General features: G+C 44.1%; 1 protein-coding gene and 1 long non-coding RNA gene across 25 annotated transcripts in view; one reads left to right on the top strand and one right to left on the bottom strand.

Moving 5' to 3' along the window:
- Dlgap1 (DLG associated protein 1) overlaps positions 1-22074 on the top strand; it is an 869320-nt gene that overhangs the window by 816748 nt on the left and 30498 nt on the right. For all 24 annotated transcript variants that reach the window (XM_039084190.2, XM_039084191.2, XM_039084189.2 and 21 more), the window contains 2 exons: positions 2779-2870; positions 19562-19983. In XM_039084190.2, the coding sequence (XP_038940118.1) occupies positions 2779-2870; positions 19562-19983 (514 nt within the window). The remainder of the gene's footprint in view (positions 1-2778; positions 2871-19561; positions 19984-22074) is intronic.
- Positions 1849-8415, bottom strand: LOC134480624 (uncharacterized). The gene is made up of 2 exons (XR_010055092.1): positions 7954-8415; positions 1849-2906 (listed from the first exon to the last, which is right to left on the bottom strand). It is a non-coding gene; the product is annotated as an uncharacterized LOC134480624 (long non-coding RNA).

The following is a 22074-nucleotide window of genomic DNA, read 5'->3' on the forward strand; positions in this document are numbered from 1 at the left end:
AGATGCACGTCTGTAACAACAGGTGACAGAATTAATTGTAAAGATGTGCATATCTAAGAATCGCTGGGGTCGTCATCAGGTTGCCTTACGCCTAACCATGTTGAAGTGCTGTATGGGAGCAAAATGTCCTTCGTCATTCACAGACGTGGGAGGCCAGGAGCGGAGTGACTGCTAGTGTAGAAAACAACAGCTAACCGGCATCACGAGGAAGTAATGTGATCAGTCTTGAAGTCATTGTTGGCTGTTTAATCATGACAATACGGTGGCCAGCTCGGACACTTCTCAGATCACTGGTTTCCTTCCTCCCTGCAACTCATGCCCCACAGAGGGAAAGATTATGGAAGTATTTTATTATGTTGTAAATTTTCTAAAATAACACCTAGCTGACCTTGCTTTGGTTTTCTTAGAATCACATTTTATTTCTTGTATGTGTGCCTGTGCACCCACTGAGCCATCTCACCCATTCTTCCTTTGCTTTTACCACCTCCACCCCCAATCAGGGTGGCCCTACACAGATTTCTTTCCATCAGAGAAGATGCAGTCACATCTGTGGTACCTTCTGCAGGTGCCTGTTGGACAGTCATCTCTCTGTATGGCAGACCATGAATCCTAGACACACTGAACCCGCTCTTGGCACAGCTGGAAGCCAGGCATATTTTTCATTCCACAGTTATATTTTCACGACCCATTCTAAAAAGTTCACTTTTCAAGAACAATCTTTCCTTCATAGAGGGAGGTCGGAGACCATCCTGTATCCTCCAGGTGCAAGTAGCCAGTTCTGCTATGAGCTCCAGCATAGATGCCACCGTGGGAACCAAGAGTCCGGGTCAGACCCCTGTCCGCCTCTCTCCATTCGTATCCTTAAAGGATCTGATCCTCCTTCTTTTCCCTATCAAATGATGAGATTTTATCAGGAACACTAGGACAGAATGAGGATTTTTCATTTTTAAGTTATCGTGTGTGTGTGTGTGTGTGTGTGTGTGTGTGTGTGTGTGTGTGTGTGTGTATGAGAAGTGGGAGGAGCTTGTGTGCCATGACACCCAGATACAGGTCAGAAAAGTATTCTCAGGAAGGCAGTCTCTCCTTCACTATGTGAGCCCCAGGACTGAATTCAGCTTGATAGGCATAGCAGGGAGCATTCTCCCAATGAGCCATCTTGCTCACCCAAGATTAGCGTTTTTTTTAAAACTCTAAATTCCAGGCCTGCAAGATGGCTTTTGCTGTACAGCCTTCAGCAGTGTGGAAGGAATCTAACAACTCCTGGAAGTTGTCCTCCTTGCCACAGGAGCTCTGCGGCAGGCACTCTACCCCGAGCCATACCACAGACACATGCAGTCTGGATTCCTGTGAGAGAGGTTGTTTAGTGGACACAGGTCTCTGTTTGGGATTCTGGTCAATTCTGCAGTAGCTGCACAGCAACGTGAATGTGCTCAGTGCCTCCCAAGCATGCACGTCACCATGGTTACAGTGGCAACGTTCGTTACACACCTTTGCCATGGTGATTGCAATATCTGCCTTTCTATCTGAGCACCGTAGAATAGTAACTTGCTTTATATCAACATTTACTTCATTGTTTTTCTTATATATGTGTATACATATATGTGTGTGTGTGTATATACACACATACACACTGTAGCTGTCTTCAGACACACCAGAAGAGGGCATCGATCTCTTTACAGATGGTTGTGAGCCACCATGTGGTTGCTGGGATTTGAACTCAGGACCTCTGGAAGAGCAGTCTGTGCTCTTCACCGCTGAGCCATCTCTCCAGCCCTGCTTCATTCTTTTTCAAACATCTTTATGTCATTTTCAATAGCTAATGCATCTTTATCATCTGAAACTCAAAGCACTGTTTAGATTTTATTTACTTATTCTATGTGTGTATATGTGACTGTACCTGAGTGCATGTATGTGTACCATGTTTACATAGAAGCCTGCAAAAAAAGGATGTTGGATGCCTTGGAACTGGAGTTAAAGGCAGTTGTGAGCCACTATGTGCTGGAAATGTTCCTAACCTCAGAGCTATCTCTCTCTAGCCCCCAAAACACACACACATATATATATGTATATGAATACGATGATAAGACTCCTTGTTTTCTTAAGTGTCCAGTCTGCAACTCTGCATATCGTATAAATACTATGAAATGGAAATGCTCTAGCGGTGGCTGTGGACAAGGAGGATGGATGTAGTAATGGGTAGGCACTATGCTATTACTGTAAGATTCTGAGCATTCTTGAATGTGGATATCTATGGTGGTCCTAGAACCAGTTCCTGTGGAGACCAAGGAATGACTGTGCTTATAAATCTGTGGAGGAATCGTAGACATTTGTCAGCTTTGGAAGTAAATAAAACTGTGTTTTATTAAAGTAATCAGAGTCAGTGGCTAGAGAGATAGCTAGGTGGTTAAGAGCACAACTTCTGCTTTGGCAGAGGACCGGGGCTCAGATCCAGCAGGGACATAGTGGTTCACAACTGCCTGTAACTCCAGCTTTCAGGGGGTCTACTGCCCTCTTCTGGTCTCCCCATGCACACATATGGTACGCATATATATACTCGGGTGAACACACACATACTAAAAAAAATGTTCCTAGAAAATATTAGCAGAACCCAAGAGCATGCTAAGAATGTAGTAATTGCTGCTATCAGATGCACAAATGTGGATCGAAGAGGTTGTAAGTCACAGAACAGTCACATCACATCCCAGAGGCCTGAGGGGAGAGCACCTCCGCTTTTCCAGTGAGACAATGGAAACAACTCTGTTTGCTTGATTCCTTCAGGTGGACGACGCCGAAGAGTCAGAGAAAATGGCAGAGAGTAAGACGTCCAGTAAGTTCCAGTCCGTGGGAGTGCAAGTAGAAGAGGAGAAGTGGTAAGTCCACGGTGGAGGCTGGAGGCGGCGTACTTCCTGTGTGGGCGATAGGAGGGTGGCACGGTAACTCATCCCATGTAAGTCCAAGGCGGCAGCGCTCATCTGTGGCTCTGCTTCCTGTCTGGGTGGTGAAGGGCGGCATAGTATTCATCCCTCCACAAGCCTGCAAGCTCACTGCCCTTTCCTAAGTTTGTGCGTGCTTAGAGTCAGTCGATGCTAAGCGTTCCCCCCACCCCTCCCGGTGCTGAAATCCTGGAGAGCACACCATTTGAGCCCACAGCAGCTGAACTGGCTGTCCCCTTCACACAAACACTGGATGCAAATGTCCCTCCTCCCTCTTCATGAAACATTACGGCCATTTTCATATTACTTTTATTAGTAGTACTAATCGTATTGTTTTGTTGTTGTACCACATAACCCGGGCTGACCAAGCTGGCCTCAGACTCACAAAGATCGGCTGCCTCTCTCTGAGTACTGGGGTTAAAGGTGTGCACCACCGAGTCCAGCTGTGTGTGTGTGTGGTGGGGTATTGCTTGGGAGTACGAGTACATTTGCTCACGCACCCACACACATGTACAGTAAGTGTAAAAAAAGTTTTTAAGTACACAAGGCCCATTTTTACGCTGAAGTTACTGCAGAATCTTAGTACCCAGAAGCAGGAAATTTAGAATTTCATAACATCACAGAATCCCAGTGCTGCATCTGGTGTCAATATTTTCATTTTATGAATGAGATTCTATAATCCCTTGGATCCGATGTCCTGATTATAAATTCAACAAAATGGGAGAGGGCAGTTTTGTGTCTCAGAACCCACAACCTTTGGCTCACGGTTGCCTAAAACTAGCTCTGGGGGAGACCTGGGTGACGAGGACAGGTGTGTGTGCATCACACATGCACACATTAAAGAAATAATCAGTCTTTAACAACAGAGGTATACGCCATCCTCTACGGCTTGTATCTAACCCCTGCCTAGCGCTAGCCTGAGAGGCCCTGACCAGAAGCCTGCATGCACATCTGTGTACTTGGCTTCTTTAGCATAAAGGGGGTTTTCCAGGATTTCCTGCATTTCCGGGATCTGAGAAGTCACCACTGTACCCTTGTAATAAATACAAATCTGAACAAGCCAAAGCAGGTCCTAAATCTATATCCAAAATCTACTAACGCGCGCTCTGCCCCCAACTTCCTACCACACATGTTGTGTTTGGTCAGGTGTGGGGGTGCCTCTGACAGCCCATGCTGCGGCGTCCTTTCTCCCTAAGGGACCAGTATAGTAAAGAACAGAATTTATTCAGCGCATGGGGAGGGCAGTTGAGAGGGTATTAGAGACAGAGTAGAGGCCAGCAATGAGCAGGGGAATGGGGAGAAAGGGAAAGCCGGATAGAAGACAGAGAGAAAGCAAGAAGGTAAGAGAGAGGGGAGAGCAAGCAGTCCCTTGGTAACTGTGGGGTGGAGCTTAGAGAAAATGCTAACAACACACGGTCCAGATTAAAGAACAGTGGGAGGGAAGACAAGCCCACAAGCAGAAACCAGTCCTGGGGTGGGAAAACCCAAACTGTCACCAAATTCCTGGCACCTCAGAGAAAACTGTCCAGGGGGCACTTAGAATGCCACCATAGTTGGTAAATTTTACCTTAGGGATTCTCCTGGGCCTGTACAGTGAATACAGAGACAGCAGGAAGAGGAAAGGGGAAGGGAACCATTTTTTTTTTTTTTTTTAAGATTTACTTCATGTATGTGAGCACACTGTCACTCTCTTCAGACACACCAGAAGAGGGCACCAGATTCCATTACAGATGGTTGTGAGCCACCATGTGGTTGCTGGGAATTGAACTCAGGACCTCTGGAAGAGCAGTCGGTGCTCTTAACTGCTGAGCCCTCTCCCCAGCCCCCAGAACCATTTTTAAAGTAGGCCTGCACTCAACAAAGACAATGTCGGTTCATCCTACCTGGGGAAGAGAGAGATTCTCCTCTACCTTCCTCAACTTTAAATGTGGGGGATATTCCGAGCCCCCTACCTAGCCCCCCCCCCCTTAGCCATCTTATCCCAAATAAGAGAGAAACAACATGAGGAACCCCTATAAAATCACACTCCAGGGAACAAGGTCACCAAGAGGATAAGACAACCCCAGTGCTGTGGGAACAAACTTCTGCACGATTACTGCAAGAGGGATGCTCTGTCACTTCTCTAGCATAGTAAGTGCCTGCCAGGTAGAATAGCTGTAAAGATTAAAGTTGTAAGAAAGCAGGGCTGGTGAGATGGCTCTGTGCATGAAGGCACTCACACGTAGCCTGAGGGCACGATGGGACACACACATGTGTGCACAGACATTACGGGATGCACACACACATGTGTGCAGACACTAAGTAAGTGCAACAAAAAAAAAATTTAAAGCCATATTAGGGTCAGTGGTAAGCGGTGGTGGTGGGGCACACCTTTAATCCCAGCATTTGAGGGCAGAGGCAGGAGGATCAGTCTAGTCTACAGACCAAGTTCCAGGAGAGCCAGGGCTACACAGAGAAAGCCTGTCTGTTATGAAATACAATACGGCGAGGGGGAGAGGGCCTTTGGAGGGCCCATGCCAAGGCGTGCCCCTGTAATTACGCCATGCAACAGACCTGGTCTAAAAGAGGTTCATCTGGGGATAGGAAAGGAGTGAGAAGGGATAGAGACAGACAAATGGACAAGTAGACAGGCAGACATGTAGACAGAACAGAGCCATCAAGGTGGGGGCGGGGAGGCAGAGAGAGAAGGTAGAGGGGCCTGCAGAGAACAGATAGAGGGGGTGCTGGGGACAGACAGAGCTGCTGAGTGGCTAGTGCCACTTCAGACACACCCGAAGAGGGCATCAGATCTCATTACAGATGGTTGTGAGCTACCATGTGGTTGCTGGGATTTGAACTTAGGACCTGTGGAAGAGGTCAGTGCTCTTAACCACTGAGCCATCTCTCCAGCCCCTTAGTCTTACTTTTTTTTTTTTTTTTTGGTTTTTTTTTTTTTTTTTTCGGAGCTGGGGACCGAACCCAGGGCCTTGCGCTTACATTTTTATTCAAACACATTCCCCACAGTCAAACAATGTCTTCCTAAATCGACACCCTATAATTGTCCCTCTTTATACATGGACTGACCCTGGGACTCCAACCTCATAGGTAGCAATGAATAGCCTAATAAGAGCACCAGTGGAAGGGGAAGCCCTTGGTCCTGCTAAGACTGAACCCCCAGTGAACGTGATTGTTGGGGTGAGGGCGGTAATTGGGGGAGGATGGGGAGGGGAACACCCATATAGAAGGGAGGGGAGAGGTTAGGGGGATGTTGGCCTGGAAACCGGGAAAGGGAATAACAATCATTGAAATGTAAATAACAAATACTCAAGTTAATAAAGAAAAAAAAGAAAAAAAAAAAAACAAAAACAAAAAACAAAGAATGCTGGGTATAGTAGGGCCAAGGGAAGGCACTCGCCTCACAGACCTGATAACCTGAGCTCAGTTCCTGAAACCAACCTAAAAGTAGAAAGAGAAAGCCATCCTATCTAATCAACGAGCCTGCACACACACATGCATACACACATACACACACATACATGCATTTACTGTTAGCTGTATATGTGCACCAATATGGGGATTTATGCACACAGGTGCCCATAAAGGCCAGAACCATTGGATCTCCTGGAGCGGGGTTCCTGGTCATCCTGAGCTGTCTAACTTGGGTGCTGCTCTGCTTGAGACTGGACTCCGTTTATAATGGGCGAACGTTATAAGCTTTCAACTGCTGAGCCTTCGTAATACTTTTTTGAAAAGAAATTTAAAATGCTGGGCATGGCTGGTCAGTGATGACACACGCCTTGGATCCCTCCACTTGGAGGATCTCTGGGTTCAAGGCTAGCCTAGTCTACAGAGCAAGTTCCAGAGATACACAGAGAAATCCTTCTCAAAATAGATAGACAGATGTAAAGACAGACAGACAAATGCTGGGCATGATGCACGTCTTTAATTGCGGCACTCTAGAGATGAACTGGGTGATCTCTGTGAATTGAGGCCAGCCTTGGATACATAGTGACATCCAGGCCAGCCAAGACTATGTACTGACACCGTCTCAAATACCCAAAACAACTAAATGAATAAACAAATTAATCCTCTAGAAGGGCTGTCAGTAGTTTTAGTGCTTAACCTTCTAGAATATTCCTCCATGGGTCACTTTGTAGTCGGCCTTTCTGTGAAGAAATAAGCATTTATATAAAAGCCTGTTTCTGAAAGAAACCCATTGTCAGACACATATGGCTTTCTTTCATCTTCTGTCTCTCATAATTCCTTTTCATGATTCTGCTGGTGGCAGCTCATTTAGATACCATCTTACCAAGCAACACTGGGCAGCTGAGATTCCTTCGTGATGACTGGGGACCCCCCTCCCCCAATTATCTAGTGTTAATGAGGAGCCAGCTGTTTTCACACTGAATACCAGATAACAACCCAGGCTTCCTTACCCAAACAGACTGGGATAAGAAACCCCAACCTCACAAAAAGTGGGAAGAGAAAGAAAACAGAGTCAGGAAAAAAAAAAAAGAAAAGAAAAGGGAAAAGAGAGATGAATATGTAAGAGGCCAGGAGACTCCAGTCTTCCGGATGGTCACAGTTTAACAGGCCTGAAAAACCCACCCGACTGGTTGTTTACTGAACAGGAGATTTCAGAGTCCCGAATTAAAATAAATCAGCTCCTAAGTTATTTGTGAAGAGGCACAGAAGCAAGATGCATTGGACAGCCATCTGCTTCACGAAATGGCAGACATGGAACCGCACAGAGCTTGTGGGCAGCTCGGAACATCATGGGTAACAGATATACCATACCCCCTCCCCTGGGCAGGCTCACAGTAGGGTCCACGCACAGAGGAATGCTGTCCAACGGTCATTGTTTAAATGCCCTGAGTCCTTTTGCAAGGAGGCAGTTTTGTTCAACTTAACTCATCCCCTTTGTCAAACACGGGCTGTGGTCCCCCGGTTCTTGCTCTGTTCTGCATGCCAGCTAGTGGTGCTGAGCCACAGGGTACAGACTTGCGGACGTGAAGGGTGGATTCCAAGCAAAACAACTCACATCCACAGTGCCTCCCCTGCATCCCTGGGTGCGGGCTCTCCTACAACTGCTCAGGTGCTCTCTATGCCTTTTGACTGCTCCCAGGAATCCCTATGAAGTCTTCTAGGCTTTCAAGCTGATAATTAACAACTCTAGGAAAGTAATCCTTTCTGTTGACTAAGGTGAGAAAGGCTGAAGCTCTCAGGGGGCTCCCCTTTCCCTAAGTAACCATTGTATTAGCTCAGTGACTCCAAACTGCCTTTGTTACGTGAGCCCACTGGTAATTCTGACCCCAGCAGTGGACACAAAAAGGGAGGTGATTACCGTCTACATGATAAAAGGACTATGGAGATTCACTCAGAGGCAAAGGATAAGGTGAAGTGGTAACAATGTATAACTGGTACGCTTCAGAGTAATTGAAAAAACAAAAGTCACCTGTGTCTGTGTGTGCCGTATCTCTTCTCTTTACCTTGTTTTAAATAAAGATTGTGTACTATTGAATTATTCAATTAATGCTAAGAAAAGTAGGGGCTGGAGAGATGGCTCAATGGGAAAGAACACTGGCTGCTCTGGCACTTGACCTGGGTTTGATTCCCAGCACCTGTAAGGCAGTTCACAACTGCTGTCCCAAGGGATCTGACACCCGCTTCTGGTCTCTGAGGACATCAGGCACACACACAGTACACATACATGCAGCCAAGTCAGCCATACACGTAATATAATAAAGTGTTTAAAAAAAAAAAAGGACATTACCACATTAAGTTTTCTCTTTGTTATTAAATACTCATGCCAGATAGCTTAGCACTTGGCTGCTAAGCCCGAAGACCTGAGTTCAATCCTTGGGACCTATATGGTATAAAAAGAGAACCGAGGTTCATAAATTGTCCTTTGATGCCCACACCCGTGCTGAATGGACCACATGCACACCCCCACCCCGCACATACACATACAAAGCAAGTAAAAATTTAAAACACTTGCTAGCTTTAATGATTTCAGCACTCTAGAGACGTAGGCTAGAGGATCTCTGTGAGTCTGAGGCCAGTCTACGTAGTGAGGTCAGAGACAGCCAGGAGTTAAAAGACTGTGACTCAAAAAAAAAAAAAAGAAAAGAAAAAAGTTTTCTTTGTTCAGTCGAGGAAACATTATTATTGTTATTGACTTTGTTTTTTCTTCTTTGTCATCGTTTTGGTGGATGTACAGAGTGGCATATCTCCTTAGAACTTTGGTTTGAATTTCTCTAATCAATATTGAGTTATTTTTTTCATATGTCTATTGGGCAATTTCTTTGGAAAGTGTTTATTCAATTCATTTGCCTTTTTATATAAATTGGACTTTCGTTCTTTGGTTGTTCAATATTTAAGAATTCTTTGTATATTCTACACAACAGATCTTTATCAGATCTAAAATATATTTCTCTGTATTTTCCTACAGTCTATAAGCTGGCTTCCCACTCTCTGTGTAGGGATTTTTGAGGCAACAGAGTTTTTAATTTTGAAAAAGTCCAGCACATCCCTTTGTTACTTATATTTTTAGTATCCCACTTAAGAAATCATAACCAAAGAGCTAGAGAAATGGCTTAGAGGTTAAGAGCACTGGCTGCTCTTCTAGAGAGCAGTTTACAACCATTTATCATGGAAGTCCCAGGGAATCTAACACCTTTTTCTGGCTTCCCTGGGCTCCAGGTATAAATGTCATGGAGACAGAACATACATACACATAAAAATAAATTAATTACTTTTTTTTTGAGACAGGCTTCTTGGTGTAGCCTTGGCTATCCTGTAACTCACTCTGTAGACCAGGCTGGCCACAAACTCACAGAGATCCACCTGCTTCTACCTCCAAGTGCTGAGGTTAAAGTCATGTGGCATCACTGCCTGGCTAATTGGTTATTTAACAAAGAAATCATTACCAAACCCAAGATCAATATTTGGCTGCATATATCTATCATAGTCTCAATTTAGCCTTTGATTCATTTTGAGCTAATTTTTTTTATGTGAGTTAAAGTAAAGATGCAAAATTATTCCTTTTCATGAGGCTATCCAGTTAGCTGACATTCACTGATTAATTAATAATTAATTAACTTATTGGAGGTGAGCAGAGAGTAACCTCATTGGTAAAGAGCATTTGCCATTCTTGCAGAGGACGCCAGCACCAGATGGTAGCTTTATCTGTGACTCCAGATCCAGGAGACCTGACATCCTCTTCCAAACATGGTGCACGTACATGTATGCAAGCACTCACATGTACACATAAAAGTGAATATTTTTTTAAGTAAAATAAATAAATTTGTTTGTTTGAGGTGGGGGGACAGGGTCTCAATAAGTAGCCCTGAAACTCACCCTGTACAACAGGGTGGCCTTGAATTCACAGAAATCCACCCAGTTCTGTCTCCTGATTGCTGGGATTAAAGGCATATACCACCACACCGTTTGATTTCTCTTTTATGTTAGCTTGACCTTGTATTCCAGTTTTATCATCTTGGGTTTGATTGGCATTTCTCTATGTGTACTTTCTATCTTAATTCTTGAGAAGGGATATTGCTCTGAGTTGTTTGCCTTTTGAAAGGTGTCCGAATAATACCGTCACTGAGTTAGGAAATAGCTTTTCTGTTTCCACTTTCTATAAGATTCTGTGTAAAACTTACATGTTTCATTACATTTTATTAAAGTCGAGTGTTATATTAAGTATTTAATCTCAGTGAGGGGGCTTCTACCTTGGATAAAAGACAAGACTTTTATATTTATAATAAGCCTTAACAGCACTAGAGCTGGGCAGATATCAACCCTCCAAGCTATAATGTCTACTGCCAACAACCCCAAGCTATGACTTGCCATGTTCTGCCTGGGCCACTCTTAACTTCTATTGGCCAGTCCGCATGGTCTTGTCTTCATGATTCACCTACCCAATGGTTTCTTCTCCGCTTTCCTCTCCTCATGTCCCATCGTGGTCCTCCTCAGACCCCAAGCCCAGGACCTGAAACCTCACCTACCTCTCTTCTGCCCAGCTATAGGCTGTCCTTATCCAGTCAATAGTTTTACAGTAAGGAGCAAGGTACATGGTATCACTTGGTGTGTGTGAGGATTTCCACTTCCCTGGGGCCAGTATTTACCATCAAAATACATAGAAATAGACCAAACCTTAACAGTCAAGAGTATGTATTTATTTTATTACCATTATTTTGAGATACAGTCTCATTATGTAATGGTGGCTGTCCTGCTTTATATTTATAGATCATGCTAATCTTTTTTTTTTCTTTTTCTTTTTTTCGGAGCTGGGGACCGAACCCAGGGCCTTGCGCCTGCTAGGCAAGCACTCTACCACTGAGCTAAATCCCCAACCCCCTGATCATGCTAATCTTAAAGCAATCCTTTTGCCTCAATCACTTAATATTGGGATTTCAGATGGGCACTGCCATGCTTTCTCCCTCCCTCCCTCCCTCCCTCTGTGTGTGTGTGTTTGTGTGTGTGTGTGTGTGTGTGTGTGTGTGTGTGTGTATCCTCTGACACATGAGTAACATGAGTAAAACCTGTAGACTTTAAAAATAAATCAGGTTACACGCTTCCAATATTTTCCCAATGTCCTTAGGAAAAGCACAGAAAAGAGGGGTGAGATCAAAGCAAAACTCGAGGACAGACACTAAATACTGCAGTTCCAGGTCTGAAGCATGCTGATGTGATAGGAGCCCCAGAAGGCCTGAGCAACCCCACCTCTGTGACCTGTTCATTCACAGACCACATGGCCTCTCTCTGTGACCGTTGCTTTATTGGGCTTAGAGTGATTGGGTGGCTGTGCATGGTGAAATAACTCCTTGATAAATCATGTCTGTGGCAGCCCTATGCAAACAGGGTATAATAGAGGCACCATCTTCTCAAGGGAAAAACTTAACAAATGACTACGTTTTTTTTTTTTTCTACTCTTGAATCTGCCATGGGTGAGGTCTGGTCAGTTCCTGAAATGTCCCCCAAGACTTCTTGCTGTACCAATGCAAAAACGTCTGGCTTCTTTTTAATGCCCCTAGAAGCTTCAGAAACTATAGACTTTTACTTTTGTTAGACAGGATCTTACTCTAGTCCTAAACTTGTGAATAATGAGAGACCTTGAACTTGTGAAAGTCATCCTACCTCCAAAGTACTGGGATCACAGCATGAGTCACTGGTCTCTAGAGCCTCCCTAAAGTCTTAGGACAAGGACAAGATGTAGGCAAGTTCTTTGAATCCCCTTCTAGTCTGTTTCCCAATGGAATCTTCATTCCCATCTGAAACATCACAGCATAGACTTCACGTTTCTGTCAACACTAAGGTCTTCTGAATTTTTACCAGAATCAACAGTTTGACTCTTCTTGTAATCTCTAGGCTACAAGTTCCTTTCAAGTTCCTCCTTCAAACTAGTTAGTTTTAAAGACTTAAGAACTACACAGTCAGCTCCTAGTCACACATAGCAGTAACCCCACTTCTGGAACCAATTTTCTGTATGACTTAAGTCTGCTGGCTTTGCTCAAAATATCTTATAGTTGGACTTCAAGTAACAAAGATTTTTGTCTTATGGTTTCAGGAGAATCAGTTCATGACTGCTTGGTCCCATGTGCTTGGGCAGAGCATCACTGTACTGGAAACATGTGATAAAGTTCTTCAACTCGGGCAGACAAGAATCAGAGGAATGAGGAAATAGCAATTACCTTCAGTGGTGTGTCCCAGTGACCAAGCTCCCCTAACCAACTTCCTAGAGTTTTTAGCACTGCCCAATTCCTCCAGCCAGAGGTCATACATCTAGCACATGTACTTTTCAGACCGTGAACCATGTTTCATAGTGAATGCTTTGTGAGTTTAGACATGTGAGCACTGCACTCACTTGAAGGGGAAGCCCGAATCTTTTCCTATATGTTGGTGGAAAAAGAATCGGTAGAGAGACACTTTGATTTGTCAAAAGAAAATTCTCTGCTCTGCTTCACTTCCCGATTATGGAGCTGCTGCTCCTTCTCTACTGTACCTTTCCCATTGTGCTTGATACTTAGACATCAAGAGTTTGCGGACTATAACCAACAACAACAACAACAAAAAAAAAGATATCTTGGCATTAACATGTGCTTTTAGAAATGGATATGGTAGCTGTAATCTCACACAGTGGGATTATGAGTTTAAGGCCAGCTTGGACTATACCATTAGATCCTCCATTAACAAATAAAATCTGCTTGCCAATGATCTGCAAAGTGAAGGACAACACTTTAAACAGCTATAACAAGATCTGCATCTCCTCTCCAGAAATAAAACCTTCAGGGAACAGAATTCTTATGTCTTTGGTATTCTATCCAAATTGCCTCCATTTCTATCAGAATCTCCAGAGGTAACCCAGTTCTGAACGTCAAAGACTTTTCTCCCTCCACGTATCAGAGCTCACAGGCTCAGAGGTGGATGTTGTAGCACATACCTGCAATCCTAGCATTTGGGAAGAGGAGATGGGTGCACCAGGAGTTCAGGATCATCCTGGGCTGCATAGCAAATTCGAGGCCTGCCTGGGACACACATGACCCTGTATGTTTGCTTAGTGGGCAGGTGTACATGTGGTTGTCAGAGGAAAATTTACAGCAATCAGTTGGTTCTCTCCATTGTATGGGTCCCAGGGATTCAAGTTAGGTCATCAGGTAAGCCACCTCGCCAGCCCCAAGACCCTATTTTTCAGAACAAAAGAAAGAGAGCTCACAGCAGGCTCATAACTGGGCTGAACAAGCTCTAGAGAAGCCGCACTGTTCTCTTTGACCGCAATAATGACAGCCACTATAAAGGATCCCTCCTTTGATCACGGGTGACTTCATATTTACACAGGTGTAAATATCTGAACTTTTAGTGATCTCAACTAAATGGGATATTAAAACAAAAAGGAGAGGGAGAGGAAGAGGAAGAGAGGGAGAGAGGGAGAGGAAGAGGGAAGGAGAGGGAGAGAGAGAGAGAGAGAGAGAGAGAGAGAGAGAGAGAGAGAGAGAGAGAGACCTGAGAAACAGCCACTTCAAGTCTAAGGCTACATCCCTGTCATACCCTCCTAGAAATTCTGGGTTCAACACATGCCTTACCATTTCCAGTGTCCACTCTTCTCAAGCTCTTTCCTTTGCCTAACAATGATGTAACCTAATCAGATAGTTCCTAGCAGGAGCACCTGAGTTTTAAAGGCGTGACCTCTAGAGGGTTCAAATTTCAAAAGCCTGAAATTCAGCCTAAATCCATGCTGGCCTCAAATGTATGGCCCTTAGTTCTACAGGAACACTCATGACCCACCCCCTCTCTTTTTCTTTTACTCCTCTCCCCCTGCCTCTCTTCCTTTCTTCTCTTCCTTCTATTTTCCCTGTCTCTATTTCTTCCACTTTGCATGTATATATTTCATTTTAAAGATCATTTAGTTAACAAAAAGAAAAGAGACTAACTATAACTTTCACTTAACCAATGCTGTGTTAAAATGTGTCAGTGAGATTGAAGAAGTTAAAACATAGGTTTTCTAGAGGACCTAGGTTGGTTTCCCAGACCCACTTTCCACTTGGAAGCTCTGACTAGAGAGATTACATTTTTTTAGGTGAGTCTTGACCTCAATCTCCTGCCCCTTTCTATTGTATTTTACTTTGTATAATGAGTTATGTTTGGTTTTTATTGGAAATGGTGCCAGCTCACAAATCACCAAGACAGCTGTGGCACAGGGGAAATAGATTTTTCGGATCCCACAGGAACCTTGACAGGAGCTTGGCGGGGAAAAACTGAAGTTCGGCGGGAAAAACTGAAGGTCCCTAAAGAAGAAAGGACGGCCTAAGATTCACATTCCCAACTTAGCGGTCAGACTTAGTTCTGAAAGACAACTGCTATGGAAACAGAAGGATAAAGAGGGTGACCAGAAGCTGGGGGCTGTGCCATGGAATGAATGAATTAGCCTCCCTAAAATGTCCACTTGGCACTAGTTGAATGCCAGGCAGGTCCAGACAGTAAGCAAATGTCAGCATGGAAGCTCTGTAGGTAAGCACTTGCCTAGCACATGCATAGCCCTGAATAAAAACTCCAGCCTTCACACACGCACGCAGGCACACACACACATACGCACCCACACAGGCACGCACGCACGCACACACGCACGCACACTGAAGATGGCAATGCTTAGTCGTTGCTCAGTTTTGTTTTTCCCACAAGAACCTGTAAGATCATTTGTAACCTGTTCCGTATAGAAACATTGTGGCAACAGTGTAGAAAGTCCTTTCATCAGAAACACCCACTTGTTTCACAGGCACAAGGGCCCCAGCCCTGACTGCTAGTCAGCAGCTTGTCACTCAGTCTTCAGAACACACAGGGCATTGTCCTCCGCACCGGTTGATCCAGTCTCTCATCACTGGCTTTCTGCATCCTAGGCCTGCATACTGGCTGGCCTTGTCCACAAGTGTAACCATTACACACTGTGCCTGCAGGGCATTCAGGAAGAGCATCAAGACTGGGAAGTGTGGGTTTGTGAGCAGAGCAATGAGATCAGGCTCAGCTTTTACGGTTAGCCCTTCACAGAGTTTAATCTTAGTGACCCTTTCCTGTGTCCCTATCAGCAATTTAAAACAATCACAACTTGAACACGCCCTCCACCCACAAGGGACTCCGCACTTGAAAGAGGCAGAGCAGTTTTGTGGTGCAGAACACCCTTTGAAAGCTCTGAGTTTAAGAAAGCCTTTGCTTATGCGACTTAAGGGTAGGAGGTACAGCTCGTGGGGGGGTGCTGCAGTTCAAAGGCACCGCCTTTAATCCCAAACCATTTTCATTTTGCTTAACTTTTATTTCTTTATGGGTGGCTAAACTGCAGACTTCTATTAATCTACTGCCAAGTAATTTTTCTTAAGAAGGTGGATACATTACCGGATCCACAGCCGGGAGACAGCTCTCTGGAATGCTGGTAGGACAGTTTTGTGTGGCTGAAACAGGGGAAAGTAGGCCACTGTTCTCTCTATGGAGCAGATTCCTTCCCTGGCCAGTGTGCTCTGCTGGAACACAAACGGACTAGTATATTTGGAAATTCAATCCCCTGGCAATCAGAGATCTTTGGGGAGAGAAGACTAAATATTTCTGCAGTTGCAATTTCTGTGTTAGTAGAACAGCCAAAATGTCAGCCGTGGTGATGAACACTGTCCAAATCACACACAGGCAGCTGGAGAGAAAGCTCAATGTCAGGAAGTGACATTTAGCATTTAGGGACAAAGTTTAAGTAATAGAGAAACAGCCAAGAAGGGAGTAAGACATTTTTACCAGAATTGTCCTGACTTTCTTGTTAAACCAAAAAGACTTCTGAACATGACTTTCAGACTTGCATACCACATTATGCATAACTCACCTCTCTACCATACACACACACACACACACACACACACACACACACACACACACACACACACACACTTTGGCTCTTTGAAGTATTAACAACTTACATGAGTAACCAGAGCTGATCATGCCAACAGCTTTTGATTTCTTTTCTTTTTCTTTTGTGTGTGTGTGTGTGTGTGTGTGTGTGTGTGTGTGTGTGTGAGAGAGAGAGAGAGAGAGAGAGAGAGAGAGAGAGAATTCTTCTTTTGATTACTTGATTTAACTCGTTCGCATTAAATCCAAGAGTCACCACTCAGACTACACAAATGATCTCAGTCAGACAGGATGGTGTATTGAACACACACATACACAAATACTAATAGATTAGGACCATAGCTCAGAATTGGGGGCCTGAGCCAATGCATTGAATAAACATCTTTCTCTGCCAGCTTATAAAGGAAAAAAAAAATCACAAAGCCCACAGTGAGTTCATACACAGGTGCAGGAAGTGCTGTCCAGTGGTCAGCTCGGACTCAAGCCTTTTAGATGTAATAGTTCATACTGACCTTTAATTTGATGGGTCCTACATAGTAAAGCTTTGTGGAATTTAAGATTAACAAACCTCATACAGAATATAATAGGACATGTGATCAGCATGACCTTGTTCTGAGTAAGTTATTTTTCTGTGTCAATGATTGACAGGCATACTAGAGGGACAGACCTCAACAATGTGACTGCTTCCCCATGTTCTTCATAGCTGTCTATGTTTTGATGGACTGCATAATTAGTTTTAATTGGCTCCCACAGGATAATCCAGGAGAAAGAATTAAGTGGATGTCTGAATATTTAATGTTTAATATTTAATATTAAGCGGATATTTAATGTTGCACAGATTTTGCTTAATGCACAATCCTTTAAAGTTGGCACTGTTGAATAGCAAAGATTAACTGGAAATCAACTGGCAGACCAACTCTCAACGTGCCACAGTGATGAGCTACCTAAGGAAGCTACCATGCCATGCGTATTAGAGTGGCTTCTGTAAAACAAAGCAAAACACCCTAAGGTGCTGGAGACATGGCTCACTGGTTAAGAACACCAGCTGACATTACAGAGGACTCAGGCTTGAATCCCAGCATCCACATGGTGGCTCACAATCATCTGTAACTCCAGTTCTAGGGGATCCGACACCCTCTCCTGGCCTCTGAGGACACCAGGCATGCACATAGTACACATATGTATGTATATACATACATACATAATACATACAAGCAAAACACTCAAACATATAAAATAAATTCTCTTTAAAAAGATATATTTTTAAAAGATGTATTTATTTTATGTATATGAGAACACTGTCACTCTTTTCAAACACACTAGAAGAGGGCACTGCATCCCACTACGGATGGTTGTGAACCACCATGTGGTTGCTGGGAATTGAACTCAGGACCTCTGGAAGAGCAGACAGTGCTCTTAACCACTGAGCCATTTTCCCAGCCCAATTAAGTAATTCTTTTTTAAAAAAAAAAAAAAGTTTGCTGCTTAAGCTTGAGGATTTGAGTTCAAATCCCCAATATCTACATGCCTGCCTGTAACCCCTGCATTTCAAAGGACAGAAACAAGGGCCTCAACTGATCTTTTTAGCCACCAGCTGAGCTCCAGGTTCAGTGGAAGACACTGTCTCAAGAGAATAAAGTAGAGAGTGATGGATGAGGGTACCCAATGTCCTCTGGAACAGCACTTCTTATCTTCCTAACGCTGCAGGCCTTTAATACAGTTCCTTGCACTGTGGTGACCCCCAACCACAAAATTATTTTTGTTGCTGTTTCATTACTGTAATTTTGTCACTGTTATGAATCATATTATAAATATCTGACATGCAGGATAACTGATATGAGACCCCTGTAAAAGGGTCATTTGGCCCCCAAAGGGTCAAACATATAGGTTGAGAACTACTGCTCTAGACTCTTGGGTGCATGCAAAGTTGTGTGCTCTTTTTTTTTTTTTTTTTTTTTTTTGGTTCTTTTTTTCGGAGCTGGGGACCGAACCCAGGGCCTTGCGCTTCCTAGGTAAGCGCTCTGCCACTGAGCTAAATCCCCAGCCCCAAGTTGTGTGCTCTTAAACATCACACATGCACACACGCACACACATACACACACACACACACACACACAAGAACAAGAGGTATTGATGGAGTATAGTGAAATTGGTATTAGAACCCATCACAACCCTCTCACAGTCCCCCTCCTCACCTTTGTTATAGGCTCAAGCAAGAGACTCACAGTGCTATTGGGTCAAAAACCATTGTTCCCAGACTGTATGGTGGTATGTGCCCTTGATCCCAACACTCAGGAGGCAGAAGCAAGCAGATCTCTGTGAGGTAGAGCCAGCCTGGTTACAAAGAGTTTCAGGACAGATAGGCACAGATAGGGCTACACAGAGAAACCCTGTTTCAAAACAAACAAACAAAACCCAGAGGAGGAGGACAACGATGACGATGATGATAAATAAAATTGTTCTCATTAATATATTCATATAAAAATGCCCAAGCAGGCAGATCTCTGAGTTTGAGATTAGCCTGGTCTATGGAGCTAGCTCCAGGATAGCCAAAGCTACAGGAAAGAAGGAAGGAAGGAAGGAAGGAAGGAAGGAAGGAAGGAAGGAAGGAAGGGAGGGAGGGAGGGAGGGAGGGAGGGAGGGAGGGAGGGAGGGAGGGAGGGAGGAAAGAGTGAGAGAAATGTCTAATCTGAACTTGTTAATAAGCTGTATTTTAAGAGTAATTGTGGAAAAACAGACCAAAGGCAAATGGGAAGACTGTCTAGACTCTAGAACTCTTAAGTTGATCTTTATCCCAAAGCAAACAGTTTTAATTTTAAGGGAAACCTAACAAGTATTTAGCAAACTTCTTTCCCTAAGAGGGCATCCCTGGGAAATGCAAGAATTACAATCGTCCTGGTCAAGCCTAGGCTGCTTTTATCTCCCTATGTGCAAAAAAAGCAATGAAACCCTTTGCTTCTCTAGTAGCTGTTTCCAAAGCCACCCCTGATCTGGGGAAGAAATCATACACTGGACATCACAGTGACTTCTGAAGTTCTATGTTTTGTTCCTCTCACACCCTACATATGTTTTATTATTTCATATTTAACTAAGATTTCTATCCATGGAAAAACACCATATTCACTTCAGCGATCACCCCAACTGTTTCTCCAGACACCCAGATGGGAAAGATGGGGCAAAGCCATGTCACAACCTCCAAAAGAAACAGGGTGTAGTTAGGCTTCAAAAAAATACCCTGAAACTAAATCTCACTTTCCTTCTCTTCTAAGCTTCCGCAGGTTCACTCGGTCCAACAGTGTAACGACTGCAGTACAGGCTGACCTGGACTTCCATGATAATCTGGAAAATTCTCTGGAGTCTATAGAGGACAATTCGTGTCCCGGCCCAATGGCCAGACAGTTCTCGCGAGATGCCAGCACCTCTACCGTCAGTATCCAGGGTTCAGGAAACCACTACCATGCCTGTGCAGCCGACGATGACTTTGACACGGATTTTGACCCCTCTATCCTGCCTCCTCCGGACCCCTGGATTGACTCTATCACAGAAGACCCTCTGGAGGCCGTTCAAAGGTCCGTGTGCCACCGGGACGGCCACTGGTTCCTGAAGCTTCTCCAGGCAGAGCGAGACCGCATGGAAGGGTGGTGCAAGCAAATGGAGAGAGAAGAGAGGGAAAACAACCTCCCAGAAGACAGTAAGTAATGCCTCTACTCGTGTCTGTGACTGTGCTCTGGTCCCTGCTGGTTTGGGCTTGTGCGTTTTCCCGTTTTTGTTCCCGGCCCAACTTGTGGGACCTTGTTTCGCCCTCCAGACCTGAACTTGTGGAAGAGCTGGGCAATTCCTGCTGAAAGACCCAAAGTGTCTAGACTGCACAAAAAAAGGAGAAAGGCACTGAGCAGAAGTCATATCCTGTAGCTCTAATCTAAGATCTATAGCTTCCTCTCCTTCTCTGAAACACACACAATACCAGTGTGGCAGTGGTCTCATTGTCTCCTGGATCCTCGGTTCCCCAAGATTAAAAATAAAAATAAATCTGTTTTTAAGGCCTATTTTAGTCATGGTTACTATTGCTGTGATGAAATACTGTGACCAAAAGCAAGCTGGGGAGAAAAGGGTTTATTTGGTAGCACTGTTCATCACTAAAGGAAGCCAGGACAAGAACTCAAACAGGGCAGGAACCTGGAGGCAGGAGCTGATGCAGAGGCCATGGGGGGTACTGTTAACTGGCTTGCTCCCCATGGCTTGCTCAGCCTGCCTTCTTTTTTTTTTTTTTTTGGTTCTTTTTTTCGGAGCTGGGGACCGAACCCAGAGCCTTGAGCTTCCTAAGCAAGCGCTCTACCACTGAGCTAAATCCCCAACCCTCAGCCTGCCTTCTTAAAGAACCTAGGACTACCAGCCCAGGGATGGCACCACCCACAATGGGTGGTGCCCTCCCCATCAATCATGAATTAAGAAAATATAGGCTGGCTTTCCTACACCTTTATCTTATAGAGGCATTTTCTTAATTGAGGTTCCCTCCTTTCAGAGGACCTTAACTTGTATCATTTTAACATAAAACTATCCAGTACAAGGTTCAGGGATGTCTTAGTTTCTTTTCTGTTACTGTGATAAAATAACCTGATAAAAACCACTTAAGAGAAAAAGGGTTTATTTCAGCTCACAAACCACCATTTCAGGGGAAAGTCACCCAGCAGGCATAGGAAACAGCTGGCCTCATTATGTCCTACCCATCCAAAGAAAAGAACAATGAATATATATACATATTAGTGTTCAGCTTGCTCCCAGCCTAGGGAGTATTGCCACCCACAGTGGACACAGAGGTCTTTCCACCTCAAGATACATAATTAAGATAATCTCCCAAATATAGGTTCATCTTCCAGTTGATTCTAAATTCTGTCAGATTGAAAATTAACACTAATACCCTTCGTGTGTGTGTGTGTGTGTGTGTGTGTGTGTACATATACATATGTGTGTGTCCATATTGGGCAATTATAATCTTTACAGTTTTCTTAGTCTTAGTAACATACAATATTAAAATAACAATAATGTATAGGCCAGTAGAATCACTGATCATTGCATTTTTCAGCCTGTTTTGTTTCGAGACAGGGTCTTATATAATGAAGGCTATTCTGGAGCTCAGTACCAAATATGACTTTGAATTTCTTCCTATTTCTGAGATTGTAGGTGTGTGTCAGCCTATCGAGCTATGGTAGTATAGGCATGCATCACCAGGTATGGCCAGCCGACCACTTTTTTTTTTTTTTTCCTTTTTTGAGACAGTGTCTCACTGTATGGCCTTGGTTGGCCTGGAATTTGTTATGTAGACCAGGCTGTCCTCAAGTTTACAGTGATCCACCTGCCTCTGACTCCTCGGTGCTAGGATTAAAGGTTCTGTGCCACCATGCATGGCTAGCTGACCACTTTTCTTTATGACATGTTTTTTAAATTTTTATTTATACTAGTGTTTTGCTTGTATGTATGCCATGTGTACTACGTGCATCTGGTGTCCACAGAGGTCAGAAAGGGCATCAATCAGATCCCCAGGAACTGGAGTTAAGAATGGTTAATAACCTCCATACAGGTACTGGGACTAAAGGCAGGTAATCCACAAAAGCACTAAGTGCATTTAGCTGCTGAGCCCTCCTCTAGTCCCCAGCTGGCCACTGTCTGATGGGTTGAAACTAAACTGCTACTCACCAGTCTACTGACACATTCAGTTGAGTTACTATTCCCTATGTACAAAGTATCCTTTAGGGTAAACTTAAAGCTATGTGGGATGCAGCCT

Source organism: Rattus norvegicus, chromosome 9 (genome assembly GCF_036323735.1).
Source record: "Rattus norvegicus strain BN/NHsdMcwi chromosome 9, GRCr8, whole genome shotgun sequence".
NCBI lineage: Eukaryota > Metazoa > Chordata > Mammalia > Rodentia > Muridae > Rattus > Rattus norvegicus.